The 21,456-nt window shown below is 43.5% G+C and overlaps 1 protein-coding gene across 2 annotated transcripts in view; it reads right to left on the bottom strand.

Annotated features, from left to right (window-relative positions):
* Tp53bp1 (tumor protein p53 binding protein 1) overlaps positions 1-21,456 on the bottom strand; it is an 86,537-nt gene that overhangs the window by 7,291 nt on the left and 57,790 nt on the right. For both annotated transcript variants that reach the window (XM_051183595.1, XM_051183596.1), the window contains 6 exons: positions 18,231-18,288; positions 10,340-10,820; positions 5,089-5,241; positions 2,194-2,465; positions 1,467-1,616; positions 810-1,240 (listed from right to left, as the gene is read on the bottom strand). In XM_051183595.1, coding sequence (XP_051039552.1) covers positions 810-1,240; positions 1,467-1,616; positions 2,194-2,465; positions 5,089-5,241; positions 10,340-10,820; positions 18,231-18,288 — 1,545 coding nt within the window. The remainder of the gene's footprint in view (positions 1-809; positions 1,241-1,466; positions 1,617-2,193; positions 2,466-5,088; positions 5,242-10,339; positions 10,821-18,230; positions 18,289-21,456) is intronic.

The following is a 21,456-nucleotide window of genomic DNA, read 5'->3' as shown; positions in this document are numbered from 1 at the left end:
AGCTAACGCTTCTTCCTGTTAAACCACCCAGTCTTCAGCTGAGTTCTTAGCAACGTAGGCAGCGAGTCTGAAAGTCAGAAGTGAAAGAAGACAATACAGAAGGGGAAACACTAATGCTGAAGTGGGGAGGCCTGGGAAGGACCACCTTACCTAGTGACAAACTCACATCACCAGTGATGCCACGTACCTCCCTCAACCCCACAGATGATAGGAAGGGCACTTCATCTCTATGACATTCTTTACAGTGAATTCCAGTCTAGTTAGAAAACATCAGACCTGATTGGAGAGACATTTTATAAAATACCTATCATTCATCAAAACTGTCAAGGTCATAGAAAAACAAAAGATAGAAATTGCCACAAACCAGAGGAGACCAAACAAAACATGGTAACTAAATGTAATGTGGTATCCTCAACTGGATTCTGAAACAGAAAAAGGACATTATAGAAAAGATAGTAAAATCCAAATGAAGTTTGGAGCTAATAGTAAGGGATCAAGATTGGCTTCTTGGTTTGGATAAACATATCAGACTAATTTAGAATGCTACACATAAGGTATGCTAAGTGAGGAACACACAGGAATCCTCTACCCTAACACCATTTTGTACCTGGCAAAATTTAATTCCATAATTATTCCTAAATATGTTTACTGAAAACCAAGCCATAAACAAAAAAGTCAATGGCAAAGGCAGCCAGTGGAATCTGTGACTTGAGAGATCCAGTAAGGGGAGGAATGTCTTGGTGATTACTGACAGGATGGACCAATAGGGACAGTGTATCTATCAGTAGGGACTCTGCTTGCTTTATTACCTGCACTGAAATACTCATCTTCTGAGAGGGCTGTCACTTCAGTGTCCAGAGGTATGGGGTCACAAAGGAGAATGTCTTTGCCCAGCACATCACATTCATACCCATCATCGAAGAGCAGCTTATATTTCCCAGCTCCAACATCCCGTGTGATTTTCCCAGAGTAAAAGTAGCCATTGGATGACCACTTGGCTACAACACGGAGCCCCACAAAGCTATTTCCTGGAGATGAGGCATCTAAGCCATCAGAAGACCCAGTAGCAACTTGAAAAGGAATCTCTGGGGAATCACTCCGCTTCAAAACAGTAGAACTGGCATCCATTCGTTTGGTAGAGTCTGGCACACGGGGCATAATTCGGGTGAAGGACTTGTCATCTGGTGACATGCTAGGTGAAATGTCTTCTATGCCCAACGGACCAGATACAACTGCTTCTCTAATGAGAGATAAGAGAAGGAAGTGAGAACAAGAAAGGACCTATCTACCAAACCCACTGTTTTACATATAGATCTCGTCAACCCATTCTTTAGCAATCCCACCAAAGGCATTAGCCCAATCTCATTGGCCTTAGTCAGTATGGGCCCATCCTCTCCCTCTGATACTCTATGTACTCTATAATCTCTTCTCTCTACTCCCCCTTATTTTCAACATTACCCAGGTACCTTGTTCCAGTGGTTCGAGAAGGTGGACGGCCCCTTCGACCACGCCCACGAGGTGTGACTGGAGCCTTCCCTCCCTGTCTGATGCCAAGGCCTGCATCACCATCTTCTTCACACACTGGTGCCCCTGTCTGATTGATCCCTTTTCTAGGACTAGAGGATGAACACAGGTTAGTTTGACAGCAGATGCTAATGAATGAATCCTTTAACATCTTCCCAGGACCTTCTAACTATATGCCAAGCAATTTGTGCTACTCCACCAGGGCAAAAGAAAGCTGGTTCACAATACCAGTCAATAAGACCTCAGCAAGGGAGCAAGGGGGAAATGGGATAAAAGGACCTTTTCCTGTGTGAAAGTCTATTCTCCCCTGACATAGTTTCTGCTGCTATTTAAGATGCCACACCCATTTCTGTCCTGCCTTCTCTTCTACTTCAGGCTCTGGATACCCATTGAGTAGATCAAAGACCAAGTAGATACAGCACAATGGGGCCCCATTTCAACCTCCTGTATTCCCAACCAAAATATAGATAAGCTGAAGAATATAGGGACAGCAGAAACATGTATAGAGCACCTCCAACATTGCCTAAGGAGCTCCTTTGCCCACAGGGTTCTCCCCCAGCAGCCCCAAACAGAGGGGAAGAAGCACTGATTTATCCTGGCTTGAGGTGGGACATCCCCCATTACTCCTTCCCCAAACTCTGCAGGGTCTACTAGAAACCATGTCTGCACCTCAGTTTTCCTGGGCCTCCTCGGGAACTGGGTAAAACAAAATCTGCAGGCTCTGTCCCGCTAGTTTTCCCTTTGAGTGGCCCAGCTCCTCGCCCTGAGCTGCCACTGCTGTGCATAGCTGAGAGACTTGTCCCACTTGATGTGTGATGTGAGCTGGATGCTTTGGAAGAGAAGGAGCTGATGTCCCCCAGGTCTCCAGAGGAGCCTCCAGTCTGGGAAGGGGAAACCTCTGTTTCACATTCCTGACATTCTACGATTGGTTCTTCAGTCTCCTGTAGAGAAGAAACAGACAAGAAGCTATAAGAAACCACGCTAACATAAAACTAAGTGATGGCAGGCAAATCCTAGAAACTGCAGGAAACATCACTGGAATCAGGAGGGAATGTGCTAAAGCAATGCAAATAGTCCATCTGTCTGAGCCATGGTTACATAAAAACTTTCAAAGCATAGCCAGGTATGATGGCACACACCTTTAATCCTAGCACTTGGAAGCAAAGGCAGGTGGACTGCACATTTGAGACCAGCTGGTCTACATCTCAAGTGTCAGGCCAGCCAGGGACACACACAGTAAGACCCTTTCTCAAAATCAATTAAGTAAATAAGTAATTTTTTAAAAAATAAACTTGTTCAAAGCTACTGAACCAAACATTTAACATGTGTTACATGTAGCAAAAAAATTAAGAGGACAGAAAACTTTCTATGGTTTATGATGGTAAACTGTCTTTTTACTGAGCAAGCTCACAAGTGTTGACTACTAGCAATGATTTTAACCCAGAAGGCAGAAGCCATTTCCCAGTAAAAGAGAAGAGAGCTAAGGAGGATGGTGAAAAGCAGTGGTCAGGAGCCATTCTGGAGAACTCATTAACACTAGTTCTTTTATACTACCTTTAATAAGTGACTAAGAAGCCAGGCGGTGATGGTGCACACCTCTAATCCCAGCATTTGGGAGGCAGAAGATCTCTGAGTTCAAGGCTAACCTGTTCTACAGAGTGAGTTCCAAGCAGCCAGGGCTATACAAAGAAATCCTGTCTTGGGGGGGGGGGGGGAAGGTGATCAAGAAAATAGAAAATTTGTGTTTGTTAAAATGAAGACAAAAAAAATTATTGGAGCTGAGGATGTAGCTCAGTGGTAAAGCCTGAGTTTACAAACTGCCCTTCTTCCCCATTCTCTCTAAAGGTAGTACCAAAGTCTATTCTCCTTTTTTGCCACTTCTTTCTCCTGAGGCTGACTACCAAGATCCAGCTACCAAAGTATTAAAATCCAGCAATCAAAAGCCTCCTTTGGCTGTCCTAATTCACATTTGCAATCAGAAGTAAACACCCCATTCTAACACAGGGTTTCTTTCTCTCTATCCAGAGGCAGTCCTTTGTCCTCCAGGATAAATACCCCTTCCCCTTCGTCCTCTGTCTCCTGTCTTTGACTCTTATTCCCTGCCCTTTGTCCCTCTGAACAAATAAATCTCCTTTGTGGTGAGAACTTGGTCTTGGGGGTCCTGAACTGATACTGGTCCCTTCACAATTAGTTCCAAGCTCCATCCAGCATGGGTAGAGGAGGCACATATTCTAGTGAAAGTGGCGGCACACACCTTTAATCCCAGGTGAATCTCTCTTTTAGTTCAAGGTCAGCTGATCTACATGCCAAGTACCAGGGAGAGGGAGGGAAAGAGGGAGGAAGAGATGGGGGGAGGGGAGAGAGATCACCAAGGCTATATAATGAGACCCTATCTCAAAAGAAATTAATAATAACAAAGAATTTCTGATAGGTACAAACCAAAAAATGTCAACCTGGCTTCCCCTTATATGCACACTCGGCTGCTAGCTAGAGCTCAGCTATGTGGCAGCTAGTGCAACTGACCCGAGGCATGGTAGGGAAAGGGTATGGGACTAAGCTATCACATCCTCAACAGGTACAACAGAGGGAAATGGGCTACACAATAGTTGTCTTCCTCATCTAGAATGTTTACAGACCTTTGTGCTAACTGACATGGTGTGGAAAAGGATGACTCCTCTCAGCGAGTCCAGTCTCTCGACAAAGACAACCACCACACACATTTATGCAATACTATAAGGTAAGCAAATAGCAGGCTTTTATTTATTCCTTCTGGAAGATTACTCCTCTAATAATCCAGGGTTGGGGGAAGCACAACAGCAAGATGGCTCATCATATGTCTAGTGACCCAAGTCTGATAACCCAGGACCACATGAAGCAAGGAGAAAGCCGATAAAGCCGTCTCTGACCACCACACATGGGCCACTGTACACCCAGCACACCCACACAAAATGAATAAATGTCAAAATGAAAACAATCCACAGGGTTGGGGTGTAGCTCCAGTTGGTAGAGTGCTCCCCTCACACACATGTGGCCCCAGGTTTGTCATAACACAAACTAAGGTGGAGACAGAAAGATCCAAATGAAGTTCAAAACCAGCTGCATCGTAAGTTAAGAGGCTTGAGTCTCCTCACAAGCAAAACCTTGTCTAAAGAAACAAACCAGCTGGGCAGTGGTGGCACATGCCTTTAATCCCAGCACTCAGGCAGAGGCAGGTGCATCTCTGTGAGTTCAAGGTCAGCCTGGTCTACAGAGTGAGTTCCAGGACAGCCAGCCAGGGATATACATACAGAGGAACAGAACCCTGTCTCAAACAACAGAGAAAGACCAGAGAGGAGAGAGAGAGAAAGAGCCTCAGGAAGGTAGGACACGCCTTTAATCCCAGCACTGGGGAGGCAGAGGCAGGTGGATCTCAGGCACAGGAAAGGGGTGAAGGCTGAAAAGGGGAAGAGAAGAGGCAGGAAGAAGGAAAAGATGGAGGGGAGGGGAAGGGACTGGAGGAGGAAAGGGGAAGTGTAGGGAGGGAAGGGAAGGGGGAGGAAGGACGTAGGTGGACCCAGGTGTTACCTCAGTTACTTTCCTTTCCACTTCTGTCCCATCCACGTAATAAACATCTGTGATGACACGGGTGACAAGTGTGCGGACTTCACGAATCGTTCTCATGTGACGATGCAACACATGGCCATGTGGAGGCTGGGGCATTTCAAATTCTTCTTCTCCCTACAACAAAAGGTAGACCACGGTAAGAAGAGAACCAACAGAGACAAGGCCGTCATAGCTCTCATGTAAACTGTCAGATGAATGCACTTCCGAGAACTCATGGGTCTGCCATAATTATTATTCCATTTATTTACAGATAACAGTGGGGACCAGCCAGGAGAAGGCTCAATCACAGTATCTAACACACTATTTTTAGATTATAATCACTCTAATTTTCCTTTTTTGTTTCTTTCTTTGTATAGCTCAGACTTATCTTCAACTCACTATGTACCCCAAGCTGCTCTCTCCAACTCATGATCCCCCTGCCTCAGCTTCTGGTAAGTATTTGTCAGCCCACTCAGCCACTCCTCCTAATTCTCATGACAACAGTGCTTTACCTAAAAAGTAGGTGCTCTTTGATCCTTAGAGGAGACCAGAATCAAAACCCATTAATCAATCAGTGAAAACCAGTTCATTAACAAAAAAAAAAAAAAAAAAAAAAAAAAAATCATTGCTTTCTCTGGAGTTTAAATGGGAAACTCTTCATCTGTTCCAAGAAATAGACTTGGGGATTTTGTTAATTTGTTTAGACACGGGGTTGCCCTACAGGCTGGCCTCAAATTCAAAGATCCACCTCAAATTCAGAAATCCACTTGCCTCTGCCTACTCACCAATGTGTACTGCCCAGTTTTATGTCAACTTGATACAATCTAGAATCATCTGGCAGGAAAGATCCTCAATTAAGAAAACACCAGGGCTGGAGAGATGGCTAAAAGGTTAAGAACACTGGCTGCTTTTCCAGAAATCCTAAGTTCAACTCCCAGCAACCACATGGTGGCTCACAGCCATCTATAATGTGATATCTTGTTCTGATAAGCAGGCAGAGCACTGTATGCATAATAAATAAATAAATAACCTTCCATAAGTAAGATCTGGCTGTTGGGCATTTTCTTACTTAGTGATTGACATGGGAGGGTCCAGCCCATTATGGGTGATGATACCCCTGGGCTGATAATCCTGGTTCTATAAGCAAGCAGACTGAGCAAACCATGAGGAGCAAGCCAGTAAGCAGCACTCCTCCATGCCCTCGCATCAGCTCCTATCTCTAGGTTCCTTCCCAGTTTGAGCTCCTGCTTTAGCTGCCCTGAATGACTATGACTTAGAATATGTAGGTAAAGATAAACCTTTTGTCCCCAAGTTGCTTTTTGTCATGGTGTTTTGTCACAGTAATAGAAATCCCACTGAAGACATAATGGATTTTTAACTGAAGGGTTAAATTACAATGCTGAGCATGGTGGTGTACACCTATAATCCCAGAATGTGTACATGAAGGGAAGAGATCAGTTCAAGGCCATTCTTAACTACATAAGCAAGTTTGAGGATAGTCCCTAGGCTCCCTGAAACACTATTGGAAAAAGAAAAAAAAAAAAAAAAAAAACTACAATAGTATCCAAAATAACAAATTAAGATTTTTATATCTAGAGCTAGAGAGATGCTCAGTGGTTAAGAGCTCTTACTGCTATTGCAGAGGGCCCTGGAGTTAAAGTCCCAGCACTCAAATGGCAGCTCACAACTGTCTATAGCCCCAGTGCCAGGGAATCTAGCACCCTTTTCTGGCCTCCATGGGTACCAGGAATGCACTCCACTCAGGGCAGGACACTTACATATATATGCAGGCAAAACATTCAGACACATAAAATAAAAAGAGACTTTATATCTAGTTTGCCATAAAAATAATTTGAACAAAACCCTGTATTTTGTGACAACTGTTCATATTATTATTTCAAGAAAAATAAGCTTTCATTCAAAAATCACTAAGCAAACATTTGGTAAACAGCTTATGGATACCATGCGCTACATTATACATGTAATTCATTCAAGATGACAAATTTAAATGCATTATTATCGATTAATATAAATACAACAAATTAAGAATTCTTAAATCACTATTCAGACAACCAGATAACAAGAATCAGGTTGTTTCATGATCATAATTTCTTCTATGTATGTACATGTCTGTCTATGTATGTGTGTGTGCGCATGTATCTATGGGTGTCTACAATTACTCTCTCCCTTGAATCTAGAATTTGCCAAATTGACTAGACTAGAAGCCAAGCAAGCCCCAGATCTTGCCTTTGCTTCCCCAGTGCTAGGGTGGCGGGGTACACACTGCTCCATCGGGCTACTTTACATGGGTTCTGGGGAGATGGAACTGCAGCACTCATGTTTCAACAGTGAGCACTTTACCAATCAAGCTATCTCCCCAACCCTCATGTTAATAATTTCTATTGCCCAAATGGGGCCCAAGACTATGCTTTCGTAGGCTGTGAATTACAAACGAACTGCTTGCACTCTAGATCTTACAGTCCTGCACACTTATCCTAACTCCTTAGAGCCTCCAATATTCACTACATAGGACCTGCTGGTAGCTGAAATTTGTCAGCATTGTGTGTTTTCTCCAACACCTCTACCACACCTCTCAACACTCTCCCCACCCTCACCCCGACTGGCTCTGCAATTCTAAGAAAGAAATGCACTGCTCACACCTCACTTCCCACATGGTAGGACAATTTTACTTTCAACATCAATATTGAGTCTTTCTCACCACAATAAAGGTAATTCTTTGTTTTTCTTGGCAATGGGTAGTAATTTATGTGAAGCTTTCAATAATATAACTGAATAATCCTAAGTCCAACTTTACCTATGGAGTGAAATTTCTACTAAAATGAAGCTGTAAATAACATTTTAAAACATGCATCCTAGCAGGCATTGGTGGCGCATGCCTTTAATCCCAGCACTCTGGAGGCAGAGGCAGGTGATCTCTGTGAGTTCAAGGCCAGCATGACCTACAGAGCAAGTTCCAGGACAGCTAGAGCTACTACACAGAGAAACCCTGTCTTGAAAAACCAAAAACCAAAATAAAAGCCCCCAAAAAAACCATGGATCCTAAACCAATTCTTTAAACTACTTCTATATATGCAACTTCGTTGAATGAGATTGGAGCACAGCTGTTGCATGTCAACAATGGGGCACACAATGCACCTGAAGTGCCTTCTGCAAACTGACTGTTCCCCACTAGCTGGTTCATCCTGCCCCTTGGGATCTCAAATGGTTTCTACCTATACAAATAAACACTTCAAAGGCCAGACTTAACCCCATCCGATAAAATAAGAGTCAGGAGAAGGAAGGAAGACAACCCGTGCTAACTTCTGAAAAGAGGTCTCTAAAGTTTAATGACTTGAGAACTATGCCATTGTTAATGGGTGGGGGGAAGTCATTTTCCTATCACAGAAAACATAGCTCCATATATAATTCCCACACACAGGGTTAGGGAGTGACAAGTGGCAGCCTGTGCTTTCTCCTGGCACTGTCCAAGTCCTAGCTACTTCAGAGATGTTTTTTTTTTTTTTAATGTCTGACACTCAGATAAACTCAATCTACCCTTTAACAGTCCTTCACAGGACAGCACACCAGTTCCAAGTTCCCCACATTCCACTTTCCAGAACTTTCCCTCCAATTAAGACTTTACCCATCCATCAACTACATTTTTCTAGCATCTTTTAAAAAAGGTTTATTTTTGTATGTGTGTGTGTTTTGAGCATATGCCACGTGTGTGAGCTGCCCAGCTCCGCCTCTGGAAGAGCAACAAGTGGCTCTTGATCCACTGAGCCATCTCTCCAGTCCCTGATACCTTTCTTAGCAGGAGAAACTAACTCTTAAACGCACTCTTTCATTCTGTGTTACATTGTAATAATATCTATCAAAAGTGGTTGCTGAAATAACATCCATAATTTATAGGTAGGAGCTGGAGAGATGGCTCAGCGGTTAAGAGTGCACACTACTCTTGCAGAGAACCCAAGTTCAGCTCCCAACACCCACACTGGGTAACTCAGAAATGCTGTAAGTCTACCCGTCATGGATACAATACCCTCTTCTGGATTCCCGTCACTTACACTACTGTGCACATTCTCACACACACATACACACACACACACACACACACTTTAAAATAAATCTTAAATTGGGGGGGTGGGAGTTGCTGGAGAGATAAGTTGTCAGTTCTCTTGCAGAGAACCTAGGTTTGACTCCCAGCACCCACATGGCAGCTCATAATTGTCTGTAACTCCAGTTACATGGATCTGACACTCTCTTCTGGTCTTTATGGGCACTTGCACTCACATGGCACACAACCCAGCAACACACACACATACACACACACACACACACACACACACACACACACACACACACAAAGTAAAATGAATGAATCTTTAAAAGAAAATCAATAGGAGACAGCGCCCACTGGTGTATTCAGATATGCCAGATGCAGCAGTGAGTGCTTTACCCCTCAGCCCTCAAAGCACCTCCATGCAGCAGCTAACCCTAGTCCTTACTGATCCTGAGAATCAGGGTAATTCCCATCTACAGAACATCAACCCCTCTAGGACAATCCTACCAATACGTGTGACCCCTACAACAAAAGCAATCCTACACAACATGCCTTATCCCTACTCAACTCCTCTGTCAATCTTTTTAATTAAAAAAAAATTATTAGCTGAGCATGGTGACACACACCTTTAATCTCAGCACTTGGGAGGTAGAGGCAGGAGGATCTTGAATCCAAGGCAAGCCTGGTCTACAGTGTTCCAGGCTAGCCAAGACTACACAGTGAAACTGACCCTGCCTCAGAAACAACAAACAAGACAAAAAAAATCAACAAAAAGAAAAAGAAATGTCATTGGAGCTGGGAAGAGATGGCTTAGTCAGTCAAGTGTCTGCCACACAGCAGTAAATGAGTTTAGATCGCCAGAACCAACGCTAAGGACAGTGGAGCACGTCTGCAGTTCCCTGCAGTGGTGAGATGGGGAGAGACATGACTTCTGACTCAGAGGTCAGCTAGCCTGGCTTATGTGGGGAAGTTTAGAACCAACGAGAGACTCTGTCTCAAACAAAAAGACAGAAGACCCCGAGGACCAACACCTGAGATTGTCTTCTGACTTTCACACATACCCGTGTGTACTCATACACACCCATGAGATTGTTACTGGAAGAACTAAACTGAGACCCTCAGGGGATGGAGTCTGTAGCTGGGCCCCTGGTACACCCAATGTGTACACACCTGGCTGTGGAGGGACTCTGTATCATCCGCGGGGGCCTGTTTCTCACCACTCCCCGTCTCGGTCTGCACAGTGGCATCTTGTTTCCCAGAGCTCTGGTCCACTGTACTGGTCCCCTGCTCACATACACTCTTCACGGTCTGGGTTGCCGCTGAAACAGTTTCTGGGGCACACAGGGAATGGTCCATGGTCTGGATTCCTATGTTACTCTGGGTGGGCCTTTCCATCAAGACCTCACACGGTTTTTCCTGGTTAGCACTCAGTCCTTCTGGCAGATCTGTTTCCATCGCTTCTCCTTGAGGGCTGAATGACCCCTGTGTGGCTCTCTGCTGGGAAACAGAAGAAGCAGAGTCCTCAGAAGCAGCAGCATCTCTGACAGGCCCAACGGGCCTCACAGGCTGTTCACTCTGCCTGAGCTTTGTGGCACCATCCAGCTTTTCTTTATCGTCATCTTCAACACTTGGAAAATGGAGCAAGTTTGCCCTGAAAATGAAACAAAGACAACATGTATCATGGTTTGAATACAGCTTATTCCTCTGAGCCAGTACAGGGGCACACATCTATAATCCCAGCACACAGGAGGCTGAGGATCATAGGACAACTAGAGCTATAATGCAATACTGCCTTAAGCATAAAACAATAAAAATAAAATACAGTAATTCCCATCATGATGACAGTATTAAAAGAATAAAAGCTAAATCCAACTGTGTACAGTACTTTAGAGTTGGACCTCTGAGAAGTAATTAAAATCTGACAAGATCACCAGGGGAAGGCATTCATGAATGAATACCGGTAGCTTCGTAAAACAAACATCTGCAGGGTATCTTGGCAACATGCCTTTAATCCCAGCAGTCAGGAGGCAAAAGCAGGTAGCTCTCTATGGTTCCCAGGCCAGTAAGGGCTACATAGTGAGACCCTGTCTCAAAAGAAAAGACATACATGTCCTCTCTTACTACATGACGCCCCACACTGTCTTAGAAGTCCACCATTGAGAAAGTCATCACCAGATGCAGCCCCTTAATCTTTAAGCACAACTGTGGGTCAAAATGAACCTCCTTTCCTCATGGTTTCCCCCAGCTGTGTGTGGTACTATCATTAGTGACAGAAAAAAAAACACACACACACAAGAAAACAAGGTCAGTAACAATATACAAAACCCTTAAAGCCCCATGCAATCCAAGGAACTTCACAATACACTTCAAAAAACCGTAAGCAGGACATTGAATCACTGCATGAAGGACACAGGGGCAGGAGGATCACTGTGAGTTTCAGCCCAGCCTGGTCTATATCAGAGTTCCAGCCAGGGATACATAATGAGACTATGTCTCAAAAAGAAAACGATCACTTAGTCCTGAAGCCTCATTGGTTTTAATGAATGGCTCTAACATTCTTTACTGACTCCTACACTATGCTGAGGTCTGCTCTCTCCTTAACAGTAATTTGAGAGGAAAACAATCTTCAAAGAAGACAGTTGCAGGCAGGAGTCTGGTCTTCCTGGGTCACGTGGTGATGACAGCATGTGTCCAGCTTCAGGGCTGAGCTCCCAGGACATAACTTTACCTAACCACTTCAAAACACCTGTAAGATATGGGCCCAGCTCTTCATTAGTCCTTCCATTTGGGAGCCAATGTGTCTTAATTATGTTTCTATTGCTGTGACAAAAACCATGGCCAAACAACTTGGGGAGGAAAGGGTTTATCTGGCCTATAATTTACAGTCTATGGTCAAGGGAAGCCAGGGCAGGAACTCCCAGCAGAAACCTGAACACAGGAACTGGAGCCAAGACCAAAGCAAAAGCGCGGCTTACTTGGCTAGCTCTCCAAGACTTGCCCAGCCTGGTTTCTTGTAGAACCCAAGACCACTTGTTGAGGAGTAGCCCCGCCCTCAGTGAGTGGGCCTTTCCACATAAATCACTAATTAAGAAAATGCTGACACAGACAAGCCTACAGGCTACCAGAGGCAATCGGTCGGTTTAGATTCTTTCTTCAGATATGCCTAGATTTATGTAAAATTGACAACAACAAAAAACCAATCAGCACACAGTGACTGACTTATCTACCCTTTAAGCATTGCCTGAATGTTGCCTAGAAGCCAAATACCACAGTTTCCAAAGTGACTGCAGATTCTAAAAGTTGAAGTTCTCTAGAATAAGAAACCTAGGCTAAAGCTGGTGGTGGCACACACCTTTAATCCTAGCACTCAGGAGGTAGAGGCAGAAGGATCTCTGAGTTCCACACCAGCCTGGTCTACAGAGTGAGTTCCAGTACTGCTAGTCTGTCCTAGAAACAGTCTCAAAAAAAGAAACCTGTTTCAAAGAATAACAAACAAACCCAGGCTAGCTCTAAGCAGGTTACACATAAATGTGTCTTTATATCTAAAATGCTAACCACAAAGCTGACAGAATACAGGTTATCTTAGCTTGGTTTCTATTGCTGTGATAAAACACTGACCAAAAGCACCTTGGGGGTAGAAAAAGATTTATTTGGCTTACAGATTTCAGTCTATCATCAAAGGAAGCCAAGGCAGGGACTCACAGAAGGACCAGGAGGCAGGAACGGAAGCAGAGACCATGGAGGAATGCTGCTTACTGGCTAGGCTTCCTCTGGGTTGCTTGGCTACCTTTCTTATACAACCCAGGCACACCTGCCTAAAAATGGTACCACCCACAGTGAACTGGGTCCTCCAATTACTATTAAAATGCCTCATAGACATGGTCACAGGTCAATCTAATCTGGAAAATTCTTCAGTTGAGGTGTGATGGCTCACACCTGTAATCCCAGCCCTCAGGAAGCTCGAGGCTAGAAGATGGCTGCAACTTTAAGGCCTGCCTGGGCTATGCAGATGAGTTCTAGGTCTGCCTGAGACCTTCTAAAGTCTAAAGACTTTCTTTAAAATAAATAAATCCATTCTGAACCGATAGTGTCCCAGCCTTTGAAAATTGTATATGGTTATAAGGGGCCTGGAAACAACACTATATTGTTACCATGTGTCTGACCAGAGAAAAACAAAGCTTGGAGCTCTCATTCATAGCAGCTAAGCCTGCCAGGTGGATATAAAGAGCTTGTTAGAGCTCTCCTTGCTCGAGTCACGAGTAAAGAAGAGAACGTAGGTTTCACGGGGTTCTGTCACTCAGCACTAATAGGCGATGGACTTTCAATAGCCTTCAACCTAAAAGGAGCATCTTTGGTTATTGGAGTCTGTGCCCGATTTGTCAGGAACACTGGCTGAATGAGGGTCCACTGAGGACAAGGACAGAATGCACTACTAGGAAACACATGAGTAGCAATTAAGCTCTTCTTGAGATTTATGAATGATCATAAAATGTGAAAGAGCTGAGCACAGCAGATACAGCCAGATGCATAAAACAAAGCAGTGAAACAATTCACCTTCACATTCAAGTGTAACCTTTAAGACCACTAACACACAAGTAAACAGGCTGCCATGAAGGCCAACAGGCCTCAACTGCTACCACTGTTTCCCATCCTTAAACAAGCTTGCATATTTTACCTCACACCACAGAATGAATCCCTGAGGCTGCAAAACTCATAAACCCTAATACGCCCGGAGACAGCATAGAGAGGTACGGCCTTTGGGAAACTATCACATCACGAAGGTAGAACTGCCCTGAAAGTGTGGGTGCAGGCACTTGTAAACATAATCCCAAGGACTGCCTTGCAGGAAATGACCCTCTTTCAAACAGGTCTACCAGAATTAATCTAAGATAGTGGGGACTGTCCTGACCCCACAAATGTTAAGAAAGAAATTTCTGTGGTTCCCAAGCTCCCCAGAGTACAACAGTCATGGCCAAGGAAACTAAGACACCTCAGAAACTATGTATTGAGGGCAGAGCCTCTGAACAGAATTTTCATTAAAGCTGTTTTGTTTGGAAACCTTTTTTCTGCCTCCTGAGTGCTGAGACTAAATGTGTGCACCACTTTGCCCAGCTGGAACTATTGAATCTTTAAAGACAAGTGATGGGCCAGGCATGGTGGGACATACCTTCAGTCCCAGCAGGGACAGTGAAAAGTTGGAGACTAGCATGGTTTATAGAGTCTACATAGTGAGCTCCAGGGTAGCCAGGGCTACAAAGTCAGACCCTCTCTCAAAAAAAGGTCGGGGGTGAGGGAATGACTCTTTACAATATTAGCAGTATTAGCAGATTCCTACCAAACATCAGAAATTTGCTATTTCTCATTCTCCTATGAGCACTGGAAAAATGATTAATGCTAAAATTGTAGTCATAAACACTTAATTTTGGTTGACATACCTGTGTCAATCATTCCTGTACTCATGGTAGGGAAATGATGGAAATATAAGAATCTCTGAGCTCTTGAGTCATCAAATCTAGCTAATGTGTGAGGCTCCAGATTCAATGAGACACTGTCTCAAAAGAATAGGGAGGAGGGCTAGAGTGATGTCACAAGGGTCCATGGTGAATACGGACACTGAAGAGGATCCAAGCAGCACCCTCCAGTCAGCTCACAACCCACCACCTGTAACTCTAGCTCCAGAGCATTCAACACCATGAGTACTGCACCCATGTACACATCCACATAATTAAAAGAAAGAGGACAGGCTTGGTGGTACACACCTTTAATTCCAGCACTGAGACAAAGGCAGGCAGATCTCTATTGGTTCAATGCCAGCCTGGTCTACATAGCGAGTTTCAGGCCAGTAAAAGCTACATATTGAAACCCAGTCTCAAAAAAACAAAACTAATTAAAAGTTAAAATAATAATAAAAGAAAGAATAAGAGGCTAAGGAAGACATGCATGTTCACACACATGTGCATGCAGACACACATAAATGAGTATCTAAAAATTAATAAATAATAAGCTTGATGTGAGGTGCAGTGTCATGCATCTATGGTTCCTACTACTCAGGAAGCTGAAGCAAGAGCAATGCTTAAACCAGCCTGGGCCAAACAACAAACAACAATATAATCTAGCCATAAATAAACAAACAAGCAAATAAACAGACAATATAACCTAGCCATGAATGAATAAAGAAATAGCCAACTTCACAGAACAGTAACAATCAGTACCATGAAACAGAATCAACGAACGAACGAACAAACGAACAAATGAATGAATGAATGCAGCTGGAAATAAGCCAGGAGTGTTGATGCATGCCTTTAAACCCATCAGCCAAGGCACAGAGGCAGGCAGATCTCTGTGAGTGCAAGCCCAGCCAGGACTACTAAATGAAACCTGGTCTCAAAAAGAAAATCAGAAAATGTTTACCTGATGGGTACAGAGGGAGGATCTTCACTCTGAGCCTCCTCTTGCCTGCAGCTAAACACAGGCACCATCTTCTGGGGACTAAAATAACAAATTAAAGCAATGCAGCTTGCTAGTTTCAAATGGAAAGCACCTCTGGAGGGCACCCTCTTGAGACACAGAATTCCTCTACATTCCAAACTCCAATCCAATATTACCCCCAGAAGCCAACTCCTAATATGTTTCAAGTTAACACAATAAAAAAAACTTTTAAGTATAGGGATTAAAGAAATGTCTCTGTAGTTAAGAGCACTGGCTGCTCTTCCAGAGGACCCTAGTTCTATTCCCAGCACCCATGTGGCAGCTCACAACAATCCATCTGTGACTCCAGTTCCAGGGGATCTGATGCCCTCTGCTGGCCTCCACGGCACCAGGCGCATATGCGGTGTATAGACATAGGTGCAGGCAAAACACCAATACACACACAAAACCTTCAGAGAGGTCACTGTGGGAAAGCAGACTTATTAAACTCTAAAATGACTGAAAGAGAAAAATCCAGGATGTAGAAATCAAAATAGGACAAACAATCTAGTATCTTTAGGAGATAATTTGGAAAAAAAAAAAAAAAGAGGAACAAATGCTATGATTTAAAAAACAAACAAAAAAGCTGGAAAGCTGGTTGGTGGTGGCAACTGCCTTTAATCCCAGGGGATGCAGAGACAGGTAGATCTCTGTGAGTTCAAGGCCAACCTGGTCTACAGAGAGAGTTCCAGGACAGGCTCCAAATCGACAGAGAAACCCTGTCTCAAAAAAAAAAAAATCTACTGGATGTGATTTGTCGATCGGGAATCTTTTTTTTTTTTTTTTTTTTTTTGGTTTTTCAAGACAGTGTTTCTCTGTATGACAGCCCTGCCTCTGCCTCCCAAGTGCTAGGGCTAAAGGCACGTGCCATCACTGCTTGGCTAAGGATCTTGATTCTAACCAGGAAATATTACAAAGCAGGGAAATGGAAATACCAAATACTTTATAGCATTAACAATATGGTCAATTGTAAATAAGAATCCTTATCTTTTAGAGTTAGCATCGAGATATTACATAAAATGATATGAAGCTGGAATTATCTTCAAAATAACCCACTGGCAGAAGGGAGTACTCCAAGATTTTATAATCAGACTGGCACTTACAGTGTCGTTGTCCATATTACACTACTCTCTTGTCTACACTCTAGTCTTCCCACAGGAAAATGATTAAAAACTAAGGTGCATCAAGCACTCTGAACACTGCCCAGCTGTCTTCACACTCAAATGCAGAGAATGTAACAATCATCTGACCTCTGGAACTGGAGTTACAAACAGTTATGAGCTGCCATGTGGACTGGGAATCGAACCCAAGTCGTCTCAAAGAGCATGCAATGCTCTTAACCACCGAGCCAACTTCATCCCTTTTAAATGATTTCTTAGGATGAACCCAAAGGTCAAAAATTTTAACATACAATTCTTAAGCATAGATATGCACAAAGAACAAGTGCTTCATGGCAACACCAACAATTTTTATCTTTTTCCACGACCCACAGCCTCTGCTAAGCTTGCTCCTCGCCTTCCCTCCCTATATTCTCCCCAAAACTTCAGAAATCCACCGGGCAGTAGTTCTGGCAGCACATATGCCTTTAACCCCAGGACTCAGGATGCAGAGGCAGATGGATCTCCGTGAGTTCAAGGCCAGCCTGGTCTACAGAGAGAGTTCCAGGACAGTCAGAGCTACACAGAGAAACCCTATCTTGAAAACCAAAATAAAAAGTTTAGAAACCCACAGACAGTCAAATTTAGTCAGCAGGAACGTTATCTTTTTTAAAACTTAAAACTCTTTTCAAAATTTTAAATACTTGGCAATAGTAAGCTCGAATCCTTTTTTAAAAATTGTCACTTACTTAATTTATAATAGTACAGGACTGAACAAAGCCTTCACACTCAGGCAAGCGCTTCAACTGGGCTCTAGCCCAGCAAGCTCACTCAAAACCAACAACCACTGGCACAGGCAGGGCCCTCTCCAATGGGGCACACATGCAGCTGTCACCCTTGTGCATCCAGTAGGCTGCACACAGTGCCTGCCTGTCTGCCCGTGCTGACTTCAGAGTTTGCACTTGGACCTCACCAACCGCTCGCTGGGCTTCTCATGCTGGAGTGACTCATGCACAGACAACCACCCAATCCTATTCTCACAGCCGCCAGATGTCAAAGCTTCGCCGCCAATACCTAAGTACCCTGGCACACGTCACTCACAGCAGCATTCATGACAAAGCAAACACAGCTCAATATAGTTCATTTCGCAAGGAGAGTCAAAATGTCCTGAGGCTGGAGCTGAGTACACAACACAGAAGGACAATGTGTCTACAGCCATCTCCTTTGGTCCTTTGTCTTCCTACCTCAGTCATCCAGAGAAAGAGAAGAGAAAATGGGCACTCACATGAATGGGGGTGGTAACTATCAAGTATTCTTAACATTAAGGATAGCAAGTTTTGTTAGACTTACAATTACTAAGAAGGCCCACAATTCAACACATTGCTGACTCATTTATGTTGGATTTTTAGAGTCTTCCTGTGCTGCTAAATCATCTTCCTCTCTCCAAGCAGTACCTTTGTATTAAACTCCTCTAAATAACAATGAGCCCTGGTTACCTGGCAACAGGCTCAGCAGCAGCAGTTGATCCATTTTTTCTCTCAGCAGTATCCGGCTCTGGACAAAAACAAAAGCAACAAGAGAAAGGAAAGAGAAGCAGAATTCAGTTAGCACCAAATCTAAAGCCTCTCTCACTGCACCAGGAACAAAAAGAAATAGATAAGGAAGTCAGCAATCAACAGCAAGGACATACTGCTGCAGCACAAGTCTTTCTCATCTCTACCATTGAATTTTATTTCAAATTTCCTATAGAGAACATGTCTGCTTAGCGAGAACTGCAATCTGTAATATCTGTAAGTGAAAATTAAACCACCTGAATCACAACGCACCTCCCCATACCAGAAATTTAAAATTCATATGAGAAAATACAAAAGAAAACCTAAAAACGTTTTTTAAAAAAAGTTAGAAAAGCCAGGCAGTTGTGGCGTACGCCTTTAATCCCAACACTCTGGATCTCTGTGAGTTCCAGGCCAGTCTAGTCTACAGAGTGAGTTCCAGGACAGGCTCCAAAGCAATACAGAGAAACCCTGTCTCAAAAAACAAACAAACAAACAAAATGTTAATGTTTTGAGACAGGGTCTCTCCTAATGTAGACCAAGTTGGCCTCAAATTCACAGAGACCCATCTCCTTCTGCTTCCCAAGAGCTGGGATTAAAGGTGTATGCCACCATGTTGTGCTAAAACTTTATTTATAAAAGAAAAAAAACAAAACAAAATATGAATAAACTATGTGACAAGTCAAGTGTAGCATGATACATCCTTGTAATCTCAACATTTGGGAGGCTCAAGCAAAAGGCTCTCAAGTTCAAGGCCAGCCTGGACTATACAGTACTTCTAGGACAGCCTAGGATACACAGTGAAACTCTATCTCAAAATAAATAAATAATGAAATGTATGGGGAATTATTTTAAGGCAATATATAAATTCAATGATTCATTTGATTAACACTCACATGTAAAAGGCACCTAAGACTTTGCCAAAAGCAGAACTGGTTGCTCTTGTAAACAACCTGGGTTCAGTTCCCAGTTCCCACATGGTGGCTCACAACCACCATGGAACTCCAGTTCCAGGGAATCTGATGCCCTCTTCTGACCATCACAGGTTCCAGGCAAATACATGGTACATATGCATACATGCAGGCAAAATACTCATGCACATAAAAATAAAATATAAAATAAGTTAAAAATGTTTTTAAGGACACAAAAGAGCCAGCAAGAGGAACATGGTGTTTTCTTATCAGTGTCACTGTCAAAGGGATTAAATTGTGCTTGTTTCATTTGCAATTTATTCCAGTCTCAGAAAAAAAATAGCTTTAAAAATTTTTTGGACATTCACTAAACACTCATGACTTAGTGTATGTTCTACAGTGTATCATGTTCAACAGTGAGAGCCTTGTTCAGGGAAAGGTCGCTAGAGGCAGGCTCCTGAGCTTAGGCAGCCTAGGGTAAAATGCTTTGTCATTCTGATTGCAGTTTCCTTGTTTGTAACAGAAAAAAAAACAAGACCAACTTCACAAGCTGCTTTGAGGATGAAATGATGTCAATGAATCTGTGACCTAGGACCTGATGCCGTGTTCCCTGTAGTAAAAAAAATAAGATGGGAGGTACTGTTTACCAGCGTGACTGATCACCCTTACTTTTAGCGCCAACCAGCTAGATCTTCCCAGTCAATTTGAATGTTAACACATTCCCGCCCATTTTTCTCTTCCTCTTTATCCCCCTCCCTCCCCTACCTTCTCAGCTCAAAATGGCTGAAATCCTCCAGTTCTATTATCCCAAATGCCACCATCAGTATCTATCTCTTGATAAGCCCCTATTTAATCTCAAAGACAACAATAAAGGTGAAGTCCTGGAATGCTTCAACTCCCATTGACAGTCTAAATTCTAATCCATAAACCCTGAGCTCAGTCTGGTCTGGAGGATGGTCTATGATGGTCATGTCTTCAGTTTCAAATGAGTGAGGTTATTAAATATACAGCAGGAAAAAGAAAAAGAAAAAAAAGTAACTAGAAGCAATAGAAAAACATCATGCAATCAGGTGCTGAAACCACCCAGCAGAAACCAACTGGGGCAGTCCTGTGGCGGCAGCTAGCAAGGGAGTGGACATTCTCTCCCAGGCGGAGCGCACCTATCCTCTCTCCCACTGAGGGAACTTTCATGGCCTGGGGTGAGCAACGGCACACACACCTTCTTGCTATCCCTAAGACTACAATGTTGTTAACACCCTTAGCTGCTTGCTGTATCCTTTCTCCCTGTTGCATTCCCCAGGACAGGGGTTTTGGAAGACACATAAGCATCCTTGGCTCTGCACTAGGGGAGGGATGACTCCGCCCCCAGAACCAGCTTCCCAGGGAGCTCAAACAGCTATGAGAACTTACTAATATAATGTACATTACACTCCGAGAAACAAAACAGAATTACAGTTTTGGAACCAGAATGGCAACATCTAATTCCGGGCTATGCTATCTGTGTAACTATGAAAATGTTTCCTCACCTGCAAAAGGAGGAGGGACAATAATAAATGGGACCTATTTCCTAAGCCATGAGGTTTAACAGGTGTACTTGTATGCCTGGTATATATACGAACTCAGAATCACCTAGCTAAAATTGGTCTTGTGAAGGCTCCCTTAAACAGTCCAAACCTACAAGGTTTTTAAACGGCCCCTCCCAACTCCTTCAGCACCTTCACCTTAATTAACCCATCCCTTCCCTTCATCTTTAACCTGTCCCTTGTTTCTTGTTGTTGTTGCTGCTGCTTTTCAAGACTGGGGTTCCCTGTGTAGTCTTGGCTGTCCTGTAACTCGCTCTGTAGACCAGGCTGGCCTCAAAGTCAGAGATCCACCTGCCTCTGCCTCCTGAGTGCTGGGATTAAAGGTATGCACCAACACTGCCTGGCTTCTATCCCTCGCTTTTTTTTTTTTTTTTTTTTTTTTAAGATTGTATTTATCTACTTATGTATTATGTATACAGTCTTCTGTCTGCATATGCCCTGTAGGCCAGCAGAGGGCACCAGATCTCATTAAAGGTGGTTGTGAGCCACCATGTAGTTACTAGGAATTTGTACTCACCTGGAAGAACAGGTCAGTGCTCTTAACCACTGAGCCATCTCTCCAGACCCTATCCCTTACTTTTAAAAAGCAGTTTAACTACATTTTTGTCTCCATGTCATAGTGTGTGTGGAAGTCAGAGAACAACTTTGGAGTCAGTTCGTTCCTCATGGGTCCCA

The sequence above is a fragment of the Phodopus roborovskii genome, unplaced genomic scaffold, assembly GCF_943737965.1.
Source record: "Phodopus roborovskii unplaced genomic scaffold, PHOROB, whole genome shotgun sequence".
Taxonomy (NCBI): Eukaryota; Metazoa; Chordata; class Mammalia; order Rodentia; family Cricetidae; genus Phodopus; species Phodopus roborovskii.
This window is presented reverse-complemented; position numbering and strand designations above follow the sequence as displayed.